At 40.2% G+C, this 26,265-nt stretch overlaps 1 protein-coding gene across 1 annotated transcript in view; it reads right to left on the bottom strand.

Moving 5' to 3' along the window:
- Positions 1-26,265, bottom strand: part of LOC133240931 (glycerophosphodiester phosphodiesterase domain-containing protein 4-like) — a 111,263-nt gene that overhangs the window by 5,189 nt on the left and 79,809 nt on the right. The window contains exon 12 of the mRNA XM_061405915.1: positions 13,188-13,335. Coding sequence (XP_061261899.1) covers positions 13,188-13,335 — 148 coding nt within the window. The remainder of the gene's footprint in view (positions 1-13,187; positions 13,336-26,265) is intronic.

The following is a 26,265-nucleotide window of genomic DNA, read 5'->3' as shown; positions in this document are numbered from 1 at the left end:
GCCAAGGAGAGAGGCCCCAGAAGAAAGCAAATCTGATGATGCACTGATGTTGTGCCTCTAGCCTCCAGAACTGTAAGAAAAATCAGTTTCTGTTGCTAAAGGCACCCAGTCTGTGGTATTTTGTTTGGGAAGCCCTGGATTACTAATATAACTACTAAAAAGCATAAGGCAGCTGGAACACAGTCTTTAGTCATCTTAAAAGCCAGCAGAGTGATCTTTTTAAAATGTGTAAAACTCAGTTACTGGAAATCTCTATCTTAAGAAATTTGTATCAGCTTGGTTAAACCAATCAATTTTATAGTAGGAAAGACAATTGCTCTTCAAATTTCTGAACTTGGTTTTCATGGTCCCTATGAATCCATTCCTGCAACTCTAAGTAATGTTTGTGTTGAACACTCTGCCAGTTGGTACACATCTCATGATCTATACCACTGTCCATAAGAAATTAAATTAATTCATGATTTTGTGACTGTTTCAACTTTACTTAAGGCTCCACAAGCTATGGGAGGAAACTGCATCATGTACTGCACAGTCTTCTGCCTCCTAAATGGTTTTCCCTTTGACATTGCACTGGCTTCCCAAACCAGTAACTCACTGTGTGATTATCCCCACAACTTCCTGAAATATAAACTCTAGCTTCCCTTCCCTTACTGGACCTATATCACTTACTCAGCCCTTAGTTATCCTGCTGATCAATAAGTTATTCTGCTGTTCTATCCCTTTACACAGAAGTCTAAGCATATTATTCCCTTGCTTGAAACTCGTTCACCATTTCCCAATTGCTTATATGCAGAGCCTAGACTCTAGACCACAACTCCAGGATCTTTGCCATTTTTTCCTTCCACCTTCCAACATACATCACACCTGAAGCCACATAGAGCACACTGAGCTGTGATCAACACGGTGGCTTCTCTGTCCTGGAACTAGATGCCTGAACCAAAGATGTCAACTGTTATACCTTCGCCTGCTTCCTCACTGCTCCTGTGGGCCAGAAGCTCTTTCCTCTTGAACCACCCTCCATAGACAGCTTTCAGGTGCTTCAGCCTCTCAGAATGCCTGGCACAAAGCAGGTACTCAATAATAATCATGTGATGAATGAATATATGAACAAGAGAGCAAATATACACCCACATTCAAAATCTTCCAAGAAATCTCACTGCTTAGAGGATAAAGTCCACAATGAATTCTGATGTCAAGAGCTCTCTAGAATCTGTGCCCAGCCTATTTCTCCTAACTTCTCACTGGTTCCCACTCCATAATTTTAGACTCCTTAAATTCTTGAGAGAAACATTAAAGGTAGGCCCTGCTTTCTGGAGGCAATGACTTCCTAAAGGCCTCTGACTTTACCTGTGTAACTGGTGATACCATGGAGGATTTTTTCACTCTGGCTGTCTCTCCTCCTAGAATGAAGCAGAGGGACCATGAGCCTCACAGACCTCTTCCAAAGTGAAAATAATACAAGCAGTGGCCAGAAAAGAACATTACCCAGTTAAATGCTACCTTAGGAGGAGGGTTTGTAGTTTCCTCCTTTAAAAGATAACTCAGATGAGGAAATGATGGGCACGATGAGATCTAAAGAACCATGGAGTATCTTTCAGCTAAAATTTTTCTACCAGATGTCCCCTCTTCTGCCTGAACCTTGTAATCTCATAGCATTTTCCCCTCAAGAATTCCCAAATGTCATTTTCTTGGACAGATACAAAGACTATGGTCTGGAAAGGGGCAGTGATTTCCCCAGAGTCACCCAGCAACTACAGGAAAAGCCAGGACTAAAACCCAGGTTTCCTGGAGGGGGAGCTTGCTCTTTACACAGCACCCTGCTGTGTCCCATCCATCCTGTGGAAGGTGGGGAGGCGGAGGCACTTGTTCTGAACGACCTTCAACCCCTGTCCTCTCCCAACTGATCCACAAGGGATCTGCAGTAACAGGCTTTGATTAAGCTTTAGTGAGAGTCCTTATCCTTAGGATATGGTCTCACGTAGAGGAGGTAGACAGGGTGTGAGGAGCTGCAGGCAGCATGAGAAGAAACAGGAGGTTTGGAAGAGAAAACCCTTAAAACCCTGTCTCCCTGAGATTTGCCATGTGGGACTATGAGAAGAATGTAACTGTTTTTTCTTAAACTTCCATCAAATCATGTATATTTTTATTTGGGGGAAAAAAGCGTTTAAAATTACAAACATATGCTTAGCAATAAAAATGAAATATGGCAACAATGAAAACTGCAGAAAGAATATCCATGAAAATCCACATGAATAGATAGAACTTTGGTGTCTGCAAAACAGAAAACAGTTTTAGGCATTTACAGTTGGAGAACATTGTAGATCATGTGGATCAAGTCCCTTGCTTGGCTGTCAGGGATGCAGCAGGGGCAGAGCAGGGAGAGGAACCTTGATCGCTGGGATTGAAGTCAAACACAGAGAATACCTGCTGCTAACCTAACATGTAATCCCCGCTTTACATGTGTCGAGGGCTCTACAAGGGCTAAAACACTTCACACACCTCATTTCCCTGGACCCCCGACAGAGGTCTGAGGGAGTCGCAGAGATGTCACAGAGCAAGTCTTCTCTGGACCCAGGACTACAGCCCAAGTTCCTTGGCTTCCAGTGTTCTATGTGTTCACGGCACAGCTTCCCAAACCTGGCCGTGCATCCAAATCTACCTGAGCCGCAGCCTTTCCTAAGACAGCTTCCTGGGCCTCATTAGCGACTCAGGAATCAGAACTTCTGCATCTTTAACAAGCTTCCTAGAAACAAGCAACCAGTCTGTGAACCGGAATTTAGGAATCATTCTTCTAAGTCATTGTGCTTCAAATAAGCATGCTGAAATTATCATTCTTAACTAAGACTAACATGCCTACTGCTTGAGGCTCCTTGACTGAATCACCCATTTTACAGACCTCCATCTCCTAGCTTCACTTGCATGAGTTTTTAAATTCCCTGGTTTGATCTTCCCTTTCTACTTGCATTATTTCACCCAGTACATGATGGTACTGGGTCTGGCATTTTTTTCTTTCTTATGCCATTTTCCACTCTATCCCAAGGTCTTTTCTTAGACTGATTAGTAGAAAGAAAGAAGAGAAAGAAAGAAATGATAGTAATGATTTTACTATTAGTAATGATAATAATATTATCCTTATTATATTATATAATAATATTATCATTATTATAATTATTATCATAACAATAACATGAATGATGGTGATAATGATGAGAACTAATATTAATGAGCAATTATAGGAGAATACACAGAAGAACTGTACAAAAAAGATCTTCACGACCCAGATAATCATGATGGTGTGATCCCTGACCTAAGCCAGACATCCTGGAATGTGAAGTCAAGTGGGCCTTAGAAAGCATCACTACGAACAAAGCTAGTGGAGGTGATGGAATTCCAGTGGAGCTATTTCAAACCCTGAAAGATGATGCTGTGAAAGTGCTGCACTCAATATGCCAGCAAATTTGGAAAACTCAGCAGTGGCCACAGGACTGGAAAAGGTCAGTTTTCATTTCAATCCTAAAGAAAGGCAATGCCAAAGAATGCTCAAACTACTGTTTTCATTCCAATGACAAAGAATGCTCAAACTATCGCATAATTGAACTCATCTCACACACTAGTAAAGTAACGCTCAAAATTCTCCAAGCCAGGCTTCAGCAATATGTGAACCGTGAACTTCCTGATGTTCAAGCTGGTTTTAGAAAAGGCAGAGGAACCAGAGATCAAATTGCCAACATCCGCTGGATCATGGAAAAAGCAAGAGAGTTCCAGAAAAATATCTATCTCTGTTTTATTGACTATGCCAAAGCCTTTGACTGTGTGGATCACAATAAACTGTGGAAAATTCTGAAAGAGATGGGAATACCAGACCACCTGTCCTCCCTCTTGAGAAATCTGTATGCAGGTCAGGAAGCAACAGTTAGAACTGGACATGGAACAACAGACTGGTTCCAAATAGGAAAAGGAGTACGTCAAGGCTGTATATTGTCACCCTGCTTATTTAACTTCTATGCAGAGTACATCATGAGGAACGCTGGACTGGAAGAAACACAAGCTGGAATCAAGATTGCCGGGAGAAATATCAATAACCTCAGATATGCAGATGACACCACCCTTATGGCAGAAAGTGAAGAGGAACTCAAAAGCCTCTTGATGAAAGTGAAAGTGGAGAGTGAAAAAGTTGGCTTAAAGCTCAACATTCAGAAAACGAAGATCATGGCATCCGGTCCCATCACTTCATGGGAAATAGATGGGGAAACAGTGGAAACAGTGTCAGACTTTATTTTTCTGGGCTCCAAAATCACTGCAGATAGTGACTGCAGCCATGAAATTAAAAGACGTTTACACCTTGGAAGGAAAGTTATGACCAACCTAGATAGCATATTCAAAAGCAGAGACATTACTTGGCCAACAAAGGTCCATCTAGTCAAGGCTATGGTTTTTCCAGTGGTCATGTATGGATGTGAGAGTCGGACTGTGAAGAAGGCTGAGCACCAAAGAATTGATGGTTTTGAACTGTGGTGTTGGAGAAGACTCTTGAGAGTCCCTTGGACTGCAAGGAGATCCAACCAGTGCATTCTGAAGGAGATCAGCCCTGGGATTTCTTTGGAAGGAATGATGCTAAAGCTGAAACTCCAGTACTTTGGCCACCTCAAACGAAGAGTTGACTCATTGGAAAAGACTCTGATGCTGGGAGGGATTGGGGGCAGGAGGAGAAGGGGACAACAGAGGATGAGATGGCTGGATGGCATCACTGACTCGATGGACGTTGAGTCTGAGTGAACTCCGGGAGTTGGTGATGGACAGGGAGGCCTGGCGTGCTGTGATTCATGGAGTCGCGAAGAGTCGGACATGAATGAGCGACTGAACTGAACTGAACTAAACTGAAGGAAGTGTTCTAAGCATATTAAGGATATTTTCACAGCTAATCCTTCAAATAGCTCTAGTAGGCAGGTACAGCAGAAGCTTTCAACCAAGTTCCACTAATCCAAGGCTCCTATTGCCCTCTCAGAACCTGACCAATGCCTTGGCCTCCTCCAGGATGCCCACCAGGTGGGCTGCACAGTCAATAAGAATCAGTTGTTTTTACTGTCCATATGGCTTTAGAACAGCTGCACTTGTTATGATTGTGTGGTACAATTAAATGTTGCTTAGATGTGTAAAAGCTGAGTAAAAAAAATATGACATTTTCAAGGGGTACTAAGTCAATGCTTTTTAAAAGTTGATGATGACAGAAAAAGTCATTAAAAAATAAACTGCAGGACTTCCTTCGTGGTGCAGTGAATAAAAATCTACCTACCAATGCCGGAGATGCAGGAGACACAGGTTCAATCCCTGGGTTGGGAGGGCCCCCTGGAGGAGGAAATGACAACCCATTTCAGTATTCTTTCCTGGAGAATACCATGGACAGAGGAGCCTGGTAGGTTACAGTCCATAGGGTCACAAAAAGTCAGACACAACTGAGCATGCACACATTCATTGAAGGGGACATGTGCTCAACCCCTGCTTTGGGAAGAGTTCACGTGCTGCAGAGCAAACTAAAGACCATGTGCCACAACTACAGAGTGTGCACTTGAGAGCCCGCAAGCCGCAGCGTCTAAGCCTGTGTGCCACAACCACTGGAGCCCACGTGCTCTAGGGCCCAAGAACTACAGCTACTGAGCCTGTGCACCCTAGAGCCTGTGTGACAAGCGAAGACACTGAAATGAGAAGCCTGCTCGTTACAACAAAGAGTAGCCTCTCCTTGGTGCAACTAGAGAAAGCCCACACAAAGCAACAAAGGCCCAGTGCAGCCCTAAATAAATAAGTAAAAATAAACTGCAAATGAATTAGATGTGAGTGACACACTAAGAGACTGGGGGTGATGGGATTATTATAAAAATCTGGCTGGATTCCTCATTCTCCCAATGACTTTAAGTTACTTTTGTGCTTTAAGACTCGGACATGACTTAGTGACTGAAAAACAAAAAAAGGAAACAAACTTAGAAATCATAGCTGGTTCATTTGGAAGTATATATAAGCAAGTGAATACAGAATTCAATCAGCTAAAATACCCTCAAACGAAAGACCTTGAGTCTATGTCAAAAGGTGAATGAATACTTTAAAATGTATTAGGTATGTATGTGGTGGATTGCTTATAAAATAATCACAATATTCCTCCCCACATGCAGGCCTGTATGCAATATGACTTGGTTGTTCCTCTCTAGCAAGAGCTAACATCTGTTGCTCCCTGCCCTACCTTGAATCTGGACTTGACCATGTCATTATCTTTGGTCTGTAGAACATTAGCAAACATCAGATTAGGAGATCCTTAGAAAGGCACATGCACTGGGGCTTGACCTCTCTAACTACTAAGAAGCCAGCATCACCAGGAGAACATAAGTAAAGCTGGCCTCCTTGAGGAGGAGTGACCAAATGAAGGGAGACCACAGTCATTCCAGGTAAGATCCTAGACCTGTGGATGAGGCCATCCTAGACACCCAGTCCAACCAAACTGGTTGAGACCAGAGAAAGCGTTCAGCCATTATACAGAATGTGAAAAACAAATATTTTAAGCCACTAAGTATTAGGCCACTAAGTTTTTTCAACATGGTCAAATTCAGGCTTAGACCAAAGAAAGTGGGGGAAACCACTAGGCCAGTCAGGTACAACTTAAATCAAATTCCCTGTTAATACACAGTGGAGGTGATAAATAGATTCAAGGGATTGGATCCAGTAAACAGAGTGCCTGAAGAACTGTGGGCAGAGGTCCATACACTGTACAGGAGATAGTGAACCAAACCATCCCAAAGAAAAAGAAATGCAAGAAGGTAAATGTTTATCTGATGAGGCTTTACAAACAGCTGAGGAAAGGAGAAGTGAAAAACCAGAAAGGGAAAGGTATACGCATCTAAATGCAGAGTTCCAGAGAATAGCAAGGAGAGACAAGAAGGCCTTCTTCAAAGAACAGCGCAAAGAAACAGGAAAATAGCAGAAAGGATAAGATTAGAGATCTCTTCAAGAAAACTGGAAATATCAAAGTAACATTTCATCCAAAGATAGGCATAGGAAAAGACAGAAACAGTAAAGGCCTAACAGAAGCAGAAAAGATCAAGAAGAGATGGAAAGAATACATAGAAGAACTGTACAAAAAAGATTTTAATGACCCAGATAACCACAATGGTGTAATCAGTCACCCAGAGCCAGACATTCTGGAGTGTGAAGTCAAGTGGGCCTTAGGAAGCACTGCTGCCGATAAAGCTAGTAGAGGTGATGGAATTCCAGCAGAGCTACTTAAAATCCTAAAGATGATGCTATTAAAGTGCTGCATTTAATATGTCAGCAAATTTAGAAAACACAGCAGTGGCCACAGGACTGGAAAAGGTCAATCCTCATCCCAGTTCCCAAGAAGGTACTAAAGAATGTTCAAATCACTGGACAACTGCTCTCATCTCCCATGCTAGTAAGGTTATTCTCAAAATCCTCCAAGCTAGGCTTCAGCATTATGTGAAACAAGAACTGCCAGGTATTCAAGCTGGGTTTAGAGAAGGTAGAGGAACCAGAGATGAAATTGGCAACATTTCCTGGACCATTGAGAAAGCAAGAGAATTGCAGAAAAACATCTACCTCCATTTCATTGACTATGCCAAAGCCTTTGACTGTGTATATCATAACAAACTGTGGGAAACTCTTAAAGAAACGGGAATACCACATCATCTTACCTGTCTCCAGAGAAACCTGTATGCGGGTCAAGAAACAACAATACCCTGAATGGAACAACTGACTAGTTCAGGATTAAAAAAGGAGTACAACAAGGCTTTTTATTGTTATCCAGTTTGTTTAACCTATATGCTGAACACATCATGAGAAATGCACCTCTGGATGAGTTACAAGCTGGAATCAAGACTCCTGGAAGAAACACCAACAACCTCAGTTATATGGATGATACTACTCTAATGGCAGAAAGCAAAGAGGAACTAAAGAGCCTCTTGATTAGGGTAAAGGAGGAGAGTGAAAAAGCTGGCTTACAACTCAACATTCAAAAAACTAAGATAGTGCCATCCAGTCCCATCAGTTCAGTTCCATTCAGTTCAGTCGCTCAGTCGTGTCCGACTCTTTGCGACCCCATGAATCGCAGCACGCCAGGCCTCCCTGTCCATCACCAACTCCCGGAGTTCACTCAGCCTCACGTCCATCGAGTCAGTGATGCCATCCAGCCATCTCATCCTCTGTTGTCCCCTTCTCCTCCTGCCCCCAATCCCTCCCAGCATCAGAGTCTTTTCCAATGAGTCAACTCTTCGCATGAGGTGGCCAAAGTACTGGTTTCTGCTTTAGCATCATTCCTTCCAAAGAAATCCCAGGGCTCATCTCCTTCAGAATGGACTGGTTGGATCTTCTTGCTGTCCAAGGGACTCTCATACTTCATGGCAAATAGAAGGGAAAAAAGGGAAAGCAGTGATAGATTTTATTTTCTTGGGCTTTAAAATCACTGTAGCTGGTGAGTGCAGCCATGACATTAAAAGAAGATTGCTTCTTGGCAGAAAAGCTGTGACAAACCTAGAAAGTGTGTTAAAAAGCAAAGACATCACTTTGCAGACAAAGGTCTATATCAGTCAGTTCAGTTCAGTCATTCAGTAATATCCGACTCTTTGCGACAGTCCCATGGACTACAGCAAGACAGGCTTCCCTGTGCATTACCAACTCCCTGAGCTTACTCAAACTCATGTTCATCAAGTCAGTGATGCCATCCAACCATCTCATCCTCTGTCCTCCCCTTCTCCTCCCACCTTCAATCTTTCCCAGTATCAGGGTCTTTTCCAGTGAGTCAGTTCTTCGCATCAGGTGGCCAAAATATTGGAGCTTCAGCTTCAACATCAATCCTTCCAATTCAGTATTGATTTCCTTTAGGATTGACTGGTTGGATCTCCTTGCAGTCCAAGGGACTCTCGATAGTCTTTTCCAACACCACAGTTCCAATGCATCAGTTCTTCAGCCCTCAGCTTTCTTTATAGTCCATCTCGCACATCCTTTACACGACCCTTGGAAAAACCATAGCCTTGACTTAGATGGACCTTTGTTGGCAAAGTAATGTCTCTGCTTTTTAATATGCTGTCTAGGTTGGTCATAGCTTTTCTTCTAAGGAGCAATGGTCTTTTAATTTCATGGCTGCAGTCACCATCTGGAGTACTTTTGGAGCCCCCAAAAATAAAGCCTCTCACTGTTTCCTTTATTTCCCCATCTATTTTCCATGAAGGAGTTCGTCAAGGCTGTATATTGCCACCCTGTTTATTTAACTTATATGCAGAGTACATCATGAGAAACGCTGGGCTGGAAGAAGCACAAGCTGGAATCAAGATTGCCGGGAGAAATATCAATAACCTCAGATATGCAGATGACACCACCCTTATGGCAGAAAGTGAAGAGGAACTCAAAAGCCTCTTGATGAAAGTGAAAGTGGAGAGTGAAAAAGTTGGCTTAAAGCTCAACATTCAGAAAACGAAGATCATGGCATCCGGTCCCACTACTTCATGGGAAATAGATGGGGAAACAGTGGAAACAGTGTCAGACTTTATTTTTCTGGGCTCCAAAATCACTGCAGATGGTGACTGCAGCCATGAAATTAAAAGACGCTTACTCCTTGGAAGGAAAGTTATGACCAACCTAGATAGCATATTCAAAAGCAGAGACATTACTTTGTCAACAAAGGTTCTTCTAGTCAAGGCTATGGTTTTTCCTGTGGTCATGTATGGATGTGAGAGTTGGACTGTGAAGAAGGCTGAGTGCCAAAGAATTGATGCTTTTGAACTGTGGTGTTGGAGAAGACTCTTGAGAGTCTCTTGGACTGCAAGGAGATCCAACCAGTCCATTCTAAAGGAGATCAGCCCTGGGATTTCTTTGGAAGGAATGATGCTAAAGCAGAAACCAGTACTTTGGCCACCTCATGCGAAGAGTTGACTCATTGGAAAAGACTCTGATGCTGGGAGGGATTGGGGGCAGGAGGAGAAGGGGATGACAGAGGATGAGATGGCTGGATTGCATCACTGACTTGATGGACGTGAGTCTGAGTGAACTCCGGAAGTTGGTGATGGACAGGGAGGCCTGGCGTGCTGCGATTCATGGGGTTGCAAAGAGTCGGACATGACTGAGTGAGTGATCTGATCTGATCTGATGGGAGCAGATGCCAAGATCTTAGTTTTCTGAATGTTGAGTTGTAAGCCAACTTTTTCACTCTCCTCTTTCACTTTCATCAAGAGGCTCTTTAGTTCTTCTTCGCTACCTGCCATAAGGGTGGTGTCAACTGCATATCTGAGGTAATTGATATTTCTCCCGGCAATCTTGATTCTAGCTTGTGCTTCCTCCAGCCCAGCGTTTCTCATGATGTACTCTGTATAAAAGTTAAATAAGCAGGGTGACAATATGCAGCCTTGATGTACTCCTTTACCGATTTGGAACCAGTCTTTTGTTCCATGTCCAGCTTCTAGACCTGCGTACAGATTTCTCAGGAGGCAGGTCAGGTGGTATGGTATTCCCATCTCTTGAAGAATTTTCCATAGTTTGTTGTGATCCACACAGTAAAAGGTCTGTATACAAAGGTCTGGACAGTCAAGGCTGTGGTCTTTCCAGTAGTCATGTATGGATGTGAGAGCTGGACCATAAAGAAGGCAGAGCACTGAAGAATTGATGCTTTCAAACTGTGGTGTTGGAGAAGATGCTTGAGAGTCCCTTAGAGAACAAGGAGACCAAACCAGTCAATCTTAAAGTAAATCAACCCTGAATATTCATTCAAAGGACTGAGGCTGGCTGAAGCTCTGCTGTGTGCTTAGTCACTCAGTCATGACTAAGTCTTTGCGACCCCATGAACTATAGCCTGCCAGGCTCCTCTATCCATGGGGATTCTCCAGGTAAGAATACTGGAGTAGGTTGCCATGCCCACCTGCCGGGGATATTCTCAACCCAGGGATCGAACCCAGGTCTCCCGCAATGCAAGTGGATTCTTTACCATATGAGCCACAAGGGAAGACCTGGATAAAGCTACCTGATGCAAACAACTGACTCATTGGAAAACACCCTGATGCTAGAAAGACTAAAGGCAGAAGAAGAGGGTGACAGATGATGAGATGGTTGGATGGCATTACCAATTCAACAGACATGAACTTGGGCAAACTCCAGAGATAGTGCGGGAGAAGAAAGCCATGGGGTGCTGCAGTCCATGGCGTCATAAAGAGTTGGACAAGACTTGGCGACCAAACAACAACAACAAAAATGCTAACAGACCACACATCATTTATTTCCCAATTCCTCGTTTTAAATTTTTGAATTAATAGAACACTAAGCAGAGAGGATTATATTGGATAAAAATGCTTCCATTGTAGTACTTTTGATACTCAATTTACAAATAAGCAAACTGAGGCCAAGACAGGTTAACTAACATTTCCAAGTTCACACAATAGGTGGCCAGGATCTGAACCTGCATATTCTAACTCAGGGTGAGGGTTGCTTAGGAGGGTCCTTGGAATACTGGCTCCACCTTCCTGAACAAACTGACCTTGGGTCCTTTAAAACAAGTCCAGGCCAGGTGTAGAAAGAAGTTTTTGACTTTACGTCTTTTACACTCTGAATTTTGATTCACATGAATTTATTAACAATTCAAATATTAAAATGAAAATTTTACTTAATAAAGTTTTATTTAATATATTCAAAGGGACAACTATCAGACATTACTGATGTAGGAGGATAGGATTATGGAGGGGTATACTGCTTTCTAACTTATGCATTTTATAATGATTAATTTTACATACTGAACAAGTTTACTCTGTAATCAATTTTTAAAAATAAAATTGTTAGAAAATTATATAGTCTATGAATGAAGGAGGATAGTACAGAGACAGACAAGTGGAGAGGCTTCATCTATGCCAAGGGACCTGCCACCCAAGGTTTCCTTGAGGGTCATCTGCAGAGGGCTGCCCAAGGCACCAAGGGAGAAGGGGTATGCAGTTTTACACTGCCACCAGAAGGCCTCAATGCAGTACTGGCCCGATGAGATTGTGTGCTTGGCCCCGATCACCTCGCACCTGCTCCTGACTCTGATCAAGTCAGAAACAAGGGCCAGTGAGGCTGCAGCTATGGAGAAAGCAATCTAAAATATTTAAGTTTCTCATTTAGGTGTCTCTGCCTAAAATTTTAATGTTCAAGGCAGTTTAGACTTGGGGTTATTACTCTGGATTAGACACTTGATGCTGAGCTGAGGCTTTTTGGTGATTAAAAAGAACTTTAAAAATTATCTCAGAGTGACTAGAGAAACTATGGAATCTGAGTGAGAGCTTATTCAGGGGTAGGAAAAGACCTAGCTCACAGAGCAGATTTCTGCTGTGGGCCATTGTTCCTGACTCAGTCATCCTGCTCTATGCTGATAAAAAATACAGGCTCTATAGCAGTTAACTGGTTAGCTGGGGCTCTCTTCATAGGTAAGTGATGGGATTTAGTTGCAAGTATAAACCAGGTGTTCAGATCCCCACACCTCTAACCACAAGCTGTAGCTGGATAGTTACACTCTCCTTTTCAAAAGCATTTTGCTTAGGACACACAGTGTTCATTTGGAATCAAGTATACTTGGTTTTACTGGAGAAGGAAATGGCAATCCACTCCAGTGTTCTTGCCTGGAGAGTCCCAGGGATGGGGGAGCCTGGTGGGCTGCCATCTCTGGGGTCGCACAGAGTCGGACACGACTGAAGTGACTTAGCAGCAGTAGCAGCATACTTGATTTTCTCCACAAACCTCATGTCACTAGCATTGTTGCTGTGCCTTCAGAAAGGAGGGGTTGCAGTAACAAAACTCTGGAGTCAGACCTCATTCTGATCTTGGAGTGGAGTGCCATTGCCTTCTCTGGTCAAGGATATTAATAACATCAAATTTCAGATTTCCCATGGGAATGCTCCTAGTGGCTAACCCAGAGGGCTGAATTACATTATGCATGAAAGGCACATTGTGAGGATTCAATAAAGAGTGATGATTATACCAATAATACCAATTTCTGCCTGAAAAATCACAGAAGAATCTAGGTGAGAGAATACAGAATGCCCCCTCTCCAATGTCACATAAGTTTCTGCTCTTAACTAGCTCCCCTGGAGACTGCACAGTGGGCAATGTAAGGTGGAGAGGGGACAGAGACTCCTACTGTACTAGATTTGGAAGAACAATCTGGACAATCAGCTCACTATGAAGTAGTAAGGGTGATTTATCTCCTTCAGGATCTGAATATTGTCTGTGGTCACTGAGTGAATCCTGGAGCACCAGGCCAGTGAGAAGAGCCAAGGTTCATTGACGATGTATAAGTTGATGGTGATGTTAGCTGCTTTATATTCTCTGGGAAGAAAAAGAACCCATAGGAAATTAAGACTTAATCTCACACTCATCATCTAAAAGGGAACTGGTCACCATATTTGTAAAAGGTGTTTACTTAAATCACAAGAAGCAGTTGGTCATGTGACATCTTATGATACGACATGCTGAATTAGCTCATGTTTCAATGAGGACAAAGGACTAGATTTAATACCTTTGCTCCTGTACCAACAGTAGTATTGTTCTATTTTTTTAATTTTTATTGAAATATAGTTGATTTACAATGTTGTGTTAGTTTCAGGTTTATAGCAAAGTGATTCATAGTATATGCTGCTGCTGCTGCTGCTAAGTCACTTCAGTCGTGTCCAACTCTGTGCGACCCCAGAGACGGCAGCCCACCAGGCTCCCCCATCCCTGGGATTCTCCAGGCAAGAAAACTGGAGTGGGTTGCCATTTCCTTCTCCAAGGCATGAAAGTGAAAAGTGAAAGTGAAGTCGCTCAGTCGTGTCCGACTCTTAGTGACCCCATGGACTGCAGCCTACCAGGCTCCTCTGCCCATGGGATTTTCCAGGCAAGAGTACTGGAGTGGGTTGCCATTGTCTACATATATCTAAATCTATATTCTTTTTAGATACTTTTCCATTGTAGGTTACTATAAGATCTTGAGTATAGTTTCCTATGCTGTACAATAGGTCCTTGTTGGCTAGCTATTTTAAATATAGTAGTGTGTTTATTTTAATTCCAAACTTCTAATTTATCCCTCCCCCCTTTCTCTTTGGTAACTATAAGCTTGTTCTCTATGTTAACAGTAATAGTAGTATTTTAGTAAAGTACATGCCCCAAGACAAAAAAGGAAGAAAGAAAGAGAGGGAGGGAGGGATGAAACAGGAAAGCCCTGTTAGAAGGAAAAGGCAATCCACTCCAGTATTCTTGCCTGAAATTTTCATGGATGGAGAAACCTGGCAGGCTACAGTCCATGGGGTTGCAAAGAGTTGGACATGACTGATGTCATATAAATATTCCTACAATTTGCACCCATAAGCTGATATGCACCAGCTCCAGTACACTATTGTGTAGAAAATGTACTTACTTCCATCAGAATGCTTAACACCCATTATGCTACCTGCTTTCCTATCAGTCTTCTTTACTTGACTGTAGCAAATTAAAAGCAGAGATTCTGTGTTACTCATCTCTGTATACCCAGTACCTGCTTCATAAACAGTTAACTGAAGGAAAAAAGAAATGAATACCAATATGGTAAATATTTGTACTTCAAATATAAAGAATTTTTTAAAGCACTTAGTAGGGAAAATGGAACCCAAATTTCCCTATGCACTGCATGCTAAGTCACTTCAGTCGTGTCCAGCTCTTTGCAACCCCAAGGACTATAGCCCACCAGGCTCCTCTGTCCATGGGATTTTCTAGGCAAGAATTCTGGAGTGGGTTGCCATTTCCTTCTCCAGGAGATCTTCCCAACCCAGGCACTGAACCCACACCTCTTACGTCTCCTGCACTGGCAGTTGGGTTCTTCACCACTAGCACCACCTGCGTGTCGGTAGATATTTGTACACTGTCTATAGAGACAGAAAGTAAGTAGAGCGTCTAGTAATTCTAGTCAAGCTGTCATTTTCAGGGAAAACTTCTCACAAAATATACCATGTAAATCCCTTCAAAATTTTTCCTTCACCCTGAGATGACATAGCATATTGGAAACAGCTATGTGCAAGTCTGCATTTGAATCTAGCTTTGTCTTGTACTAGCTTCGCAGGCTGTTAGGCTCAGTATATAAGCTGTAAGAGAAAAATAATACTATCACTTTCACAGTAGCACTTACAATTAGTTACCCAATATGCTAGAAATGTCTCTAAGACAATTCTTCAGATCACCAGAAGATTAGGAAACAGAAATAAGGAAACAGTAGTAAAATTTTTTGAAGCCAACACACAAAAACCATTCACAATTTCTATCTATTAATAATGAGCCTATAGAAACTGAAACACAATATACCATTAACAATCACCCCAAAGAATGTAAATACATAGGTATTAACAAGCATAGGATCTGTAAGCCCAAAACTACAAAGTATTGATGAAGGTAATCAAAGAATATTTTAAAAGTGAAGAGACACACGTATTTATGAATTGGAAAAGTCAACATCATACAGATGTCAGTTCTCCTCAAACTGATCTGTAGGTTAATGCAATTCTTACCAAAATACCACCAAGTTTTCCTTGGTTTGTTTATTTTCTTCTGTACAATTAACCTTTGCATGCGTGTGTGCTAAGTCGCTTCAGTCAAGTTCGACTCTTTGCAACCTTACGGACTGAAGCCTGCCAAGCTCCTCTGTCCTAACTGATTCTACAATGTATGTCAAAAGACTCAGCCCAAAATGAATTAAAACTATATTGAAAAAGAAGAGTAAAGTGAGAGAGAATCACTGTACCCAGTATTAAGGCACACTGTACAGCTACAGCAATCAAAACAGTGTGGTATTAGGGAAGGAACAGACATATGGAACAGTGGGACATAATTTGAAACCCAGAAACAGACCCACACAAATGTCAAAATGATTTTTTACAAAGGTCCAAAAGCAACTTAATGGGATAAGGAGAAGTTTTTTCAACAAACTGGACTAGAGCAATTGGCCAAAAACATATAGGCAAAAAAAAAAAAAAAGAAGAAATTTTAACACCACACACACACTTAATATAAAAATTGACTCAAATGGATCATAGACAAATATATAATGTAAATTATAAAACTTTAAGGAAAAATTGAGACCTGTGGGCTATACAAAGAACTCATAGACTCAACAGTAAAAAGCATGATTCATAAAAGGGAAAACTGATATTAGACCTAATCAAAATTTTAAAACTCTTGTTCTGTGGAAGACTGTGTAGGAGACGCTACAGACCAGAAACAGACTGGGACAAAATATATGCAAACAAAATACCCAACAAAGGATGATATCTATAATACAGAAAGAACTCTCAAAACTCAACAATAAAATTCAGTTAAGAATGATAAGACATTTCACCGAAGAGGACAGACCAAGGCAACTAAGAACATGATAAGACAGACATTCAGTATCATTCATTACCCACCAGAGAATGATAATTAAAACCACAGTGGGATATCACTACACACCTATAGAATGGCTACAGTAAACATGACAATGGCTGGAGTAGGAAATGGCAACCCCCTCCAGGATTCTTGCCTGGAAAATTCAAAATTCCATGGACAGAGGAGGCTGGCGGGCTACAGTCCATGGGGTCACAAGAGTCGGACTCAACTGACTTTCACTTTCAAAAGAAAGAATAAAAAAAAAAAAAATCACCAGCTAACAGTCACATAGTTGGTTCTGAAGGACAACTGTTATTTGATTCTGTTTTGATTTCTGGAGAAGATCAGATTCTTTTAGTACTCATGTATAGGTTTTCTCTTCTTTAGAATTAAAGGACAAAGCTGAAAGAGTATTCTATATACCTATGAAAATTAAAGTGTATATCCGATCCCATTGATTTATTAGTACTCGCACAGCCTTGTGAAAAGTGCATGAGGCACCAGGTCCACTGGGGGCACATTCATTCTCACAGAAAAGAGTAGCATTTCAGGGTCAGGAACCATGGTAAAAACCACCATATGATCCAGCAATCCTACACCTAGGCATATACCCTTAGGAAACCACAATTGAACAAGACAAATGCATCCCATTGTTCACTGCAGCACTATTTACAATAGCTAGAACATGGAAGCATGTCCATGCCCATGGATGTCCATCTGTCGACAGATGAACGGATAAAGAAGTCTTGCTACATATACACAATGGAATATTACTCCGCCATTAAAAGGAATGCATTTGAGTCAGTTCTGATGAGGTGGATGAACCTAAAGCCTATTATACAGAGTGAAGTGAGTCAGAAAGAGAAAGATGAATATCATATTCTAACACATATATTCGGAATCTAGAAGAATGGTAGTGAATTTATTTATAGGGCAGCAATGGAGAAAAAGACATAGATAATAGATTTATGGACATGGGGAGAGGGGAGGAGACAGTGAGATGTATGGAAAAAGTAACATGGAAATTTACATTACCATATGTAAAATAGATAGTCAAGGGGAATTTGCTGTATGGCTCAGGAAACTCAAACAGGGCCCTGTATCAAACTAGAGGGGTGGGATGGGGAGGGAGATGAGAGGGAGGTTCAAAAGGGAGGGGATATATGTATACCTATGGCTGATTCATGTTGAGGTTTGACAGAAAATAAAATTCTGTAAAGCAATTATCCTTCAATAAAAAATAAAAGGAAAACAAACAAACAAAAACTATTACTTACAAAATGTTAGATTTAAAATATTGAAAACTTTAATTTTCATATCAGATATTTCAATATCCATAAAGCAATTATATGGCAAAATAATTTCTATTCAGTGTTGGTGCATTAAATGGGTTAGCATTGATTCAAGATAACAAAATAAACTGAACTATGGATTAATATATATAAATAAATCCCAGGGGAGGTTAAAAAATATTTTGGAAAACAATTATGTGCAAAATCTAAAAATAAATGGGAATGTATGACTTAAAAAGACACAAAACCAAAGTCTCTGCCCCTTGCAGACTGCTGATTAGAAGCTTCAGGGATTTTCACAACATAAATCTTTGTTTTGTGTGCTGTTTATTCAAACAAATTAATTCAACGATGTGCAATAAAAATTTTCTCAAAGCAAAAAAAAAAAAAAAAGACAATGGCAAAAACTGGTAAGGACAGAGAGGCTCTGAATCATCATACATTACTGGTAGGATGTAAAGAGGTACAGGCCCTCTGAAAATGTTTGGAAGTGTCTTACAAATTACATAAAATTTACAAAGTTTCTTATAAAACTGAAAACTACCATACCCCAGCAATTGCATTCCTGCCATTAACCCATTAATCCATTCTTGCCATTAATCTTGCCATTAATTCTAGCCATTAATCCCATAGAAGTAACAACTTATATTCATGGCAAACAATTCTCAGAAGATAGCAGATAAAGAAGCCCCAGGAACCTGATCTTATTCTGGACCATTACACTGGCAAATCTGTCTAATGTAACTATTAATATTTTTATACTATGGAGTCTATTTAAGTCTTACAACTTTCAGTGAAGCTCTAGATGTTATAGTTAAAAAGTTATAGCTCAGTTCAGTTCAGTCACTCAGTCGTGTCTGACTCTTTGCAATCCCATGAACCGCAGCATGCCAGGCCTCCCTGTCTATCACCAACTCCCTGAGCTTACTCAAACTCATGTCCATTAAGTCAGTATGCTATCCAACCATCTCATCCTCTGTCGTTCCCTTCTCCTCCTGCCTCAATCTTTCCCAGCATCAGGGTCTTTTCAAATGAGGCAGCTCTTCATATCAGGTGGCCAAAGTATTGGAGTTTCAGCTTCAACATCAGTCCTTCCAATGAGCACCCAGAACTGGTCTCTTTAGGATGGACTGGTTGGATCTCCTTACAGTCCAAGGGACTCTCAAGAGTCTTCTCCAACACCACAGTTCAAAAGCATCAATATCAGCACTCAGCTTTCTTTATAGTCCAACTCTCACATCCATACATGACTACTGGAAAAAAACATAATCTTGACTAGACAGACCTTGGTTGGCAAAGTAATGTCTCCGCTTTTGAATATGCTGTCTAGGTTGGTCATAACTTTACTTCCAAGGAGTAAGCATCTTTTAATTTCATGGCTGCAATCAACATCTGCAGTGATTTTGGAGCCCCCCCCCCCAAATAAAGTTAGCCACTGTTTCCACTGTTTCCCCATCTATTTGCCATGAAGTGATGGGAGGAGATGCCAAGATCTTAGTTTTCTGAATGTTGATTTTAAGCCAACTTTTTCACTCTCCTCTTTCACTTTCATCAAGAGGCTCTTTAGTTCTTCACTTTCTGCCATAAGGGTGGTGTCATCTGCATATCTGAGGTTATTGATATTTCTCCCAGCAATCTTGATTCTAGCTTGTGCTTTATCCAGCCCAGCATTTCTCATGATGTACTCTGCATATAAGTTAAATAAGCAAGGTGACAATATACAGCCTTGATGAACTCCTTTTCCTATTTGGAACCAGTCTGTTGTGTCATGTCCAGTTCTAACTGTTGCTTCATGACCTGCATACAGGTTTCTCAAGTTGCAGGTCAGGTGGTCTGGTATTCCCATCTCTTTCAGAATTTTCCATGGTTTATTATGATCCACACAGTCAAAGGCTTTGGCATAGTCAATAAAGCAGTAATACATGTTTTTCTGGAACTCTCTGGATTTTTAGATGATCCAGCAGATGTTGGCAATTTGATCTCTGGTTTCTCTGCCTTCTTTAAAACCAGCTTGAACATCTGGAAGTTCACGGTTCATGTATTGCTGAAGCCTGGCTTGGACTGTGGTCAATTTCAGCAATTAGCACAGTAGTAGTTACCCATTCCTAGAGAAGGTGATGGCATCCCACTCCAGTACTCTTGCCTGGAAAATCCCATGGAAGGAGGAGCCTGGTAGGCTGCAGTCCATGGGGTCACTAAGAGTCAGACATGACCAGCGACTTCACTTTCACTTTTCACTTCCATGCATTGGAGAAGGAAATGGCAACCCACTCCAGTGTTCTTGCCTGGAGAATCCCAGGGATGGGGAAGCCTGGTGGGAGGCCATCTATGGGGTCACACAGAGTTGGACACGACTGAAGTGACTTAGCAGCAGCAGCAGCAGTTACCCATTCCACACTTCCAGCCCCATGACAGGCAGCTGTGCCCATGTTCCTAGAGCAGTGTGCACACAACTTATGGGAGCCAAGGTGGGCAAAAAGGTCACTATCCTCCAATTATTGGGGATCTGTGCTCTGATCATTGATTGCTGCTTCTGGCCACAGATGTGCACAGAAAGAGGAGTGCAAGCACTGTTGTCTTCCTCACTGCCTCCCCCCACCTCCACCATCACCACTGTGGCAATCTTTCCTCTTCCCACTAAAATGATTTCCAGTGGTTTAAAGGTCCATTGCTCTTTCCTTCCCATCTTTCAGTTATGTCTTTTTCCCCTTTTGAGCCAAACATTAAAGATTAGGACATCAAAAAGCAATTACATATATAGGGAAAGTTACAAAGTGACCACATATGTCCAGGGAAAGACACATTAGAGACCTGAGAAGACCTTAAGTTTATACCCCCAGGCTGACTGTTGGCATAGAGACAGCCAAAATACAAACAAGTAACAGCAAAAAAAGCAGCAAACCCTGGGGAAAGGGGAGAATCTTATTTCAAGAGTTGCCAGATAATTATTTTCAACTGTCCAGTTTTTAAGAAAAATCACAAAGCATAAAAAGAAACAAGAAAGTACAGTTCATTCAAAGGAAAAACTAAATCTAAAAAAACTGTCTCTGGAAAAGAGCAGATGGCTGATACACAAGACAAAAACTTTTCCATCCTAAAGATACTCAGAGAACTAAAGGAAGATGTAGATAGAGTTTTTTAAATATATGAAGAAAATGGAAACATTAATAAAGAGACAGAAAACCTAGAAAATACTAGAGCCGAATTCTAGAGCTGAAAGTCACAATAACTGTAATGAAAAACTGACTATTAAGATTCAAAGGCAGATTTGATCAGCAGAAGAAAGAATCAGTGAACTAGAAGATAGATCAATAGATATTTATGATTCCAAAGAAAAGAAGCAAAAGATTGAAGAAAAGGAAACAGAGCCTAAGATATCTGTGGGACATCATAAAACAAGTCAATATATGTATTTTTAGGTTCCAAAAGAAGGACAGAGAAGGAGGCAGAGAGAATATTTGAAGAAATAATTGCTGAATGCCCAAATTTGATAAAAGATATGTATGTAAATATCCAATGAACTCTAAGTAAGATGAACTCAAAGAGATACACCCTATGACACACTATAATCAAATTTTCAAAAGCCAAAGGCAAAGGAAGAATCTTGAAATCACCAAGAGAAGCAACTTGCCACATACAAGGTATCCTCAATAACATTCTCAGACTTCTCATCAGGCTTTGGCAGACAGCAGGCAGTGGGTCCAAATATTCAAAGTGTTAAAAGAAAAAAACTGTCAACCAAGATTCATAAACCCAGCAAAACCTATCTTTCAAATATAAGAGGTATAATACCAAATAACAAATCTGAGTCCATATTAGACCTTTTATTTTTTAACTTTAATCTGTGTATTCTATTGCTTTTGAGACAAGCAAGAATGTTGCCTATAGCCTGAAATGCTCAGGATAACCCATTCTCAAGGTTCTGACCTCTAAAGGTATAACATTTTCCTATACATGTAGAGATAAAAAGTTCAGAACAGAGAATAACATTTGTCTTATTGGAGATTCACAGGCACAAAGGGAAATTTAAGACGTTTCCAGATAAACTAAAGCTGAAGGACTTCATGACCACTAGACCAGCCCTGTAGGAAAAACTCAAGAGAATCCTCCAGTTCAGTTCAGTCACTCAGTCGTGTCCAACTCTTTGTGACCATGGACCCACAGCACGCCAGGCCTCCCTGTCCATCACCAACTCCCGGAGTTTACCCAAACTCATGTCCATTGAGTCGGTGATGCCACCCAACCATCTCATCCTCTGTCGTCCCCTTCTCCTCCTGCCTGCAATCTTTCCCAGCATCAGGGTCTTTTCCAATGAGTCAGTTCTTTGCATCAGGTAGTCAAGGGACAGTAAGTCAAAATCTTACAGACACATAAAGATCTCAATAAAAGTCAATGGCAAATATAAAAGCTAGTATTATTTTTAACAATTTTGTAACTATAAGTCTTTATTTCACACATAATTTAGTAAAAGATCTAAGGGAGAAAGTCAGAATTATTAGTCTAACAGCTACTAATTTTGTAACTTTGTTTTATCAACTCCACGTGTTGTCTTCTGCATAATTTGAGAAACTATTGCATTTATAAGAATTATTAGTTTATCTTTGAGGCACATAGTGTATATAAAGATAAATTTTTCTGACATCAATAAGTGAAACTGGAGTTATAAAGAAGAAGATTTATTGCATGTTACTGACTTTAAGCTGGTAAAAATTCAATCACAGTATCATAACTTTAGGATGGTAAGTGTAATTCCCATGGTAACCACAAAAACCTAAGTTTTTGTGGTTAAAAAAATGCATAAAAAGGGAAACAAGAAAAGGATTTAAGTATTATACTACAAAAAAAAACAAAAACAAAAAAACAAAGCAATGAAACATAAAGGAAAACAGAAAAGTAGAAAATAAGGGGGAAAATTATAAGGTATACAAAATTAACAAGTTAAAATAACTGATAACAGAAACAATATTTACAAAAAAGACAGCAGTAAAAACATGATAATAGTCTTCCCTCTTTTCAGTAATTATTTTAAATGTAAATAAACTCTCCAATCAAACAAACAGATTGGCAGAATGCATAAAAACGTATGACCCGTCTTTATGCTGTTTACAAGAGGCTCATTCTAGATCCAAAGGCACAAATAGATTGCAAGTGAAAGGACAGAAAAGTTATTCCATGCAAACAGTAACTAAAAAGATCATGGGTGGCTATACTAACAACAGACATAACAGGCACTATGTCAAAAAGCTAATATGTGGAAAAGAAAGACATTACATATTAATAAAAGTTTCAATATAGCAAGAAGATATATTAATTATAAACATTTATCTGCCTAATGACAGGACAGTAAAATTTACAAAGTAAACACTGACAGAACTGACAGAACTAAAATAGTTGGAAATTTTAATATCCCACTCTCAATATGAATAGAACAATCAGACAGAAGATAAGTAGGGAAAGAGAGGACTTAATCAACACAAGAAACTATTTCTAAGACACAGAATGCTCAACCCAATGACAGCATACACATTCTTCTCAAATGCATATGTGACAATTCCCAGTTTAGATATAGTAGACCACAAATTAAGTCTCAACAGATATGAAAAGATAAATATCAAAGTAACCTATCCAACCACAACACAATAAAGTTAGAAGTCTAACAAAAGGAAAATTGGAAAATTCACATATTTGTGGGACTTAACACACTTCCTGAGCTTCCCTGGTGGCTCAGATGGTAAAGAATCCACTTGCAATGCAGGAGACCTGGGTTTGATCCCTGAATTGGGAACAACCCCTGGAGAAGGGCATGGCAACCAGACCCAGTAATCTTGCCTGAAGAATCCCCATAGACAGAGGAGTCTGGCAGGCTACAGTCCATGGGGTCACAAAGAGTTGGACGTGACTGAGTGACTAAGCACACAATACACTTTCAAGAAACTAATGGATAAAGAAAGAAATCACAAGGGAAATGAGAAAATACATGGAGATGAATGAAAATGAAAACACCAAAATTTGTGGGATGCACCAAAGTTCATAGACGGTGCTGGGGGAGGGGGAATCCATGGCTATCAATACTTACATTTAAAAAATCAAAGGATTTTTGCATCTATGTTCATCAGTAATATTGGCCTGTAATTTTCTTTTCTGTGATATCTCTCTCTGCTTTTGGTATCAGAGTGATGGCAGCCTGACACAATGAGTTTAGAAGTGTTCCTTTCAAACAATATCATCAATGTCACAGAAGAACACAGGTGCAAAATTCCTCAACAAAATATGAGCAAACCAAATCCAACAATACATTAAAAGGCTCATATACCATGATCAAGTGGGATATATCCCAGAATTGCAAGAATTTTTCAATAGTATCAAATACTGTGATATACCACATTAAGAAACTGAAGAATAAAACCCATATGATCATCTCAATAGATGCAGAAAAAGCTTTTGATAAATTTAAACATCCATTGATAAGAAAAATTAAGAAATTGAGAAAACAGGGAACATACCTCAACATAATAAAGGCCACATATATGACAAATCCATGACTAACATCATACTTAAAGTTAAAAAGCTGAAAGCACTTCCTCTAAGATCAGATCAGGAATAAGACGAGAAGACCCATTCCCATCACTCTCATTCAACATAGGTTTGGAAATCCTAGACTCAGCAATAAGAGAAAAAAGAAAATGAATCCAAACTGGAAAAGAAGAAGTAAAGCTGTCAATGTTTGTAGATGACACATTATCCACAGAAAATCCTAACACTACTAGAAAACCACCAGAACTCATCAATAAATTCAGTAAAGCTGCAAAATGCAAAATTAATGTGTATGAATCCATTGGACTTCTATACAGTAACAACAAAATATCCAAAAGAGAAACTAAGGAACCAATCCCATTTACCACTGTATCATAAACAATAATATACCTGGGAATTAACCTACCTAAGGAGGCAAAAGGCCTGTACTTCGATAACTGTTAAAATGTTAGTGAAAGAAACTAAAGACAGTACAAAAAGGATGGAAAGATATACTGTGCTCTTGGAATAGAAAAATCCATACTGTTAACAACTTACTGATCACAGACCTATCAATAAGTTTTTTGTTACCCAAATATTACTGACTGGAGATGTATTAATATTCATTTACATAACAAATTGCTGGTCACAGGTGTTAGCTTCTGTAAAATTCCCGCTGTCAATAATTTGTTAAAATGGCCATACTACCCAAGACAATACACAGATTCAGGTAAATCCCTATCAAATTACCAATGGCACTTTCCACAGAACTATAACAAAAAATTTAAAAATTTGTACACAAACACAAAAGACCCTAAAGAGCTAAAACAGTCTTAAGAACAAAGGGGCTGGAGGTCACAGTCCCTCACTTCAGACTATACTACAAAGCTCTGTAATCAAAACAGTATAGTACTGGCACAAAAACAGAAGTCTAAATAAATGGAACACGATATAAAGAACAGAAATAAACCCACACACATATGGTCAATTAATCTTCAACAAAGGAGGCGAGACTACATAATGGAGAAAAGGCAGTCTCTTCAATAAGTGGTGCTGGAAAACTAGACAGCTAGAAGCAAAATAATAAAATTATCAGGTTCAATGCACGATACTGGATGCTTGGGGCTAGTGCACTGGGACGAACCAGAGGGATGGTATGGGGAGGGAGGAGGGAGGAGGGTTCAAGATAGGGAGCACATGTATACCTGTGATGGATTCATTTTGATATTTGGCAAACCTAATACAATTATGTAAAGTTTAAAAATAAAATAAAATTTAAAAAAATAAAATTAGAACACTCTCTAACACCATACACAAAAATTAAAAAAGACCTAAACATAAGGCAAGCTACTATAAAAGTGTTAGAAGAATACTTAGGATACTCTCTGACATAAATCACATCTTTTTCAATCCATCTCCAGGAGTAATGAAAATAAAAACAATAACAAATGGAACATAATTAAACTTAAAAGCTTTTACACAGCAAAGGATACCATAAACAAATGAAAGGACAACCCACAGAATAGGAGAAAATATTTGCAAATTAAGTGACTGACAAGGGATTAAGCTACAAAATATACAAATAGCTCATGCAGCTCAATAGCAAAAAAGCAAACAATCCAAGCAAAAAATGGGCAGCAAATCTAAATAGGCATTTTTCCAAAGAAGACATGCAGATGGCCAAAATGTACATGAAAAGATGCTCAACATCACTAATTATTCAGTTCAGTTCAGTCACTCAGTCATGTCCGACTCTTTGCGACCCGTGGAATGCAGCACGCCAGGCTTCCCTGTCCATCACCGACTCCTGGAGCTTTCTCAAACTCAAGTCCATCAAGTTGGTGATGCCATCCAACCATCTTATCCGCTGTTGTCCCCTTCTCCTGCCTTCAATCTTTCCCAGCATCAGTGTCAACGCAAATAAAAACTACGAGGCATCACTGCACACTAGTCAGAATGGCCATTATCAAAAAATCTACAAACAATAAATGCTGAAGAAGGTGTGGAGAAAAGGGAATCCTCCCACACTCCTGGTGGGCATGTAAATTGGTACAGCCACTGAGAAGAACAGTATGGAGTTTCCTTA

The sequence above is a fragment of the Bos javanicus genome, chromosome 29 (genome assembly GCF_032452875.1).
Source record: "Bos javanicus breed banteng chromosome 29, ARS-OSU_banteng_1.0, whole genome shotgun sequence".
Lineage (NCBI taxonomy): Eukaryota > Metazoa > Chordata > Mammalia > Artiodactyla > Bovidae > Bos > Bos javanicus.
The sequence above is the reverse complement of the archived record's forward strand: the minus strand, read 5'-3'. Positions and strand labels throughout refer to the sequence as shown.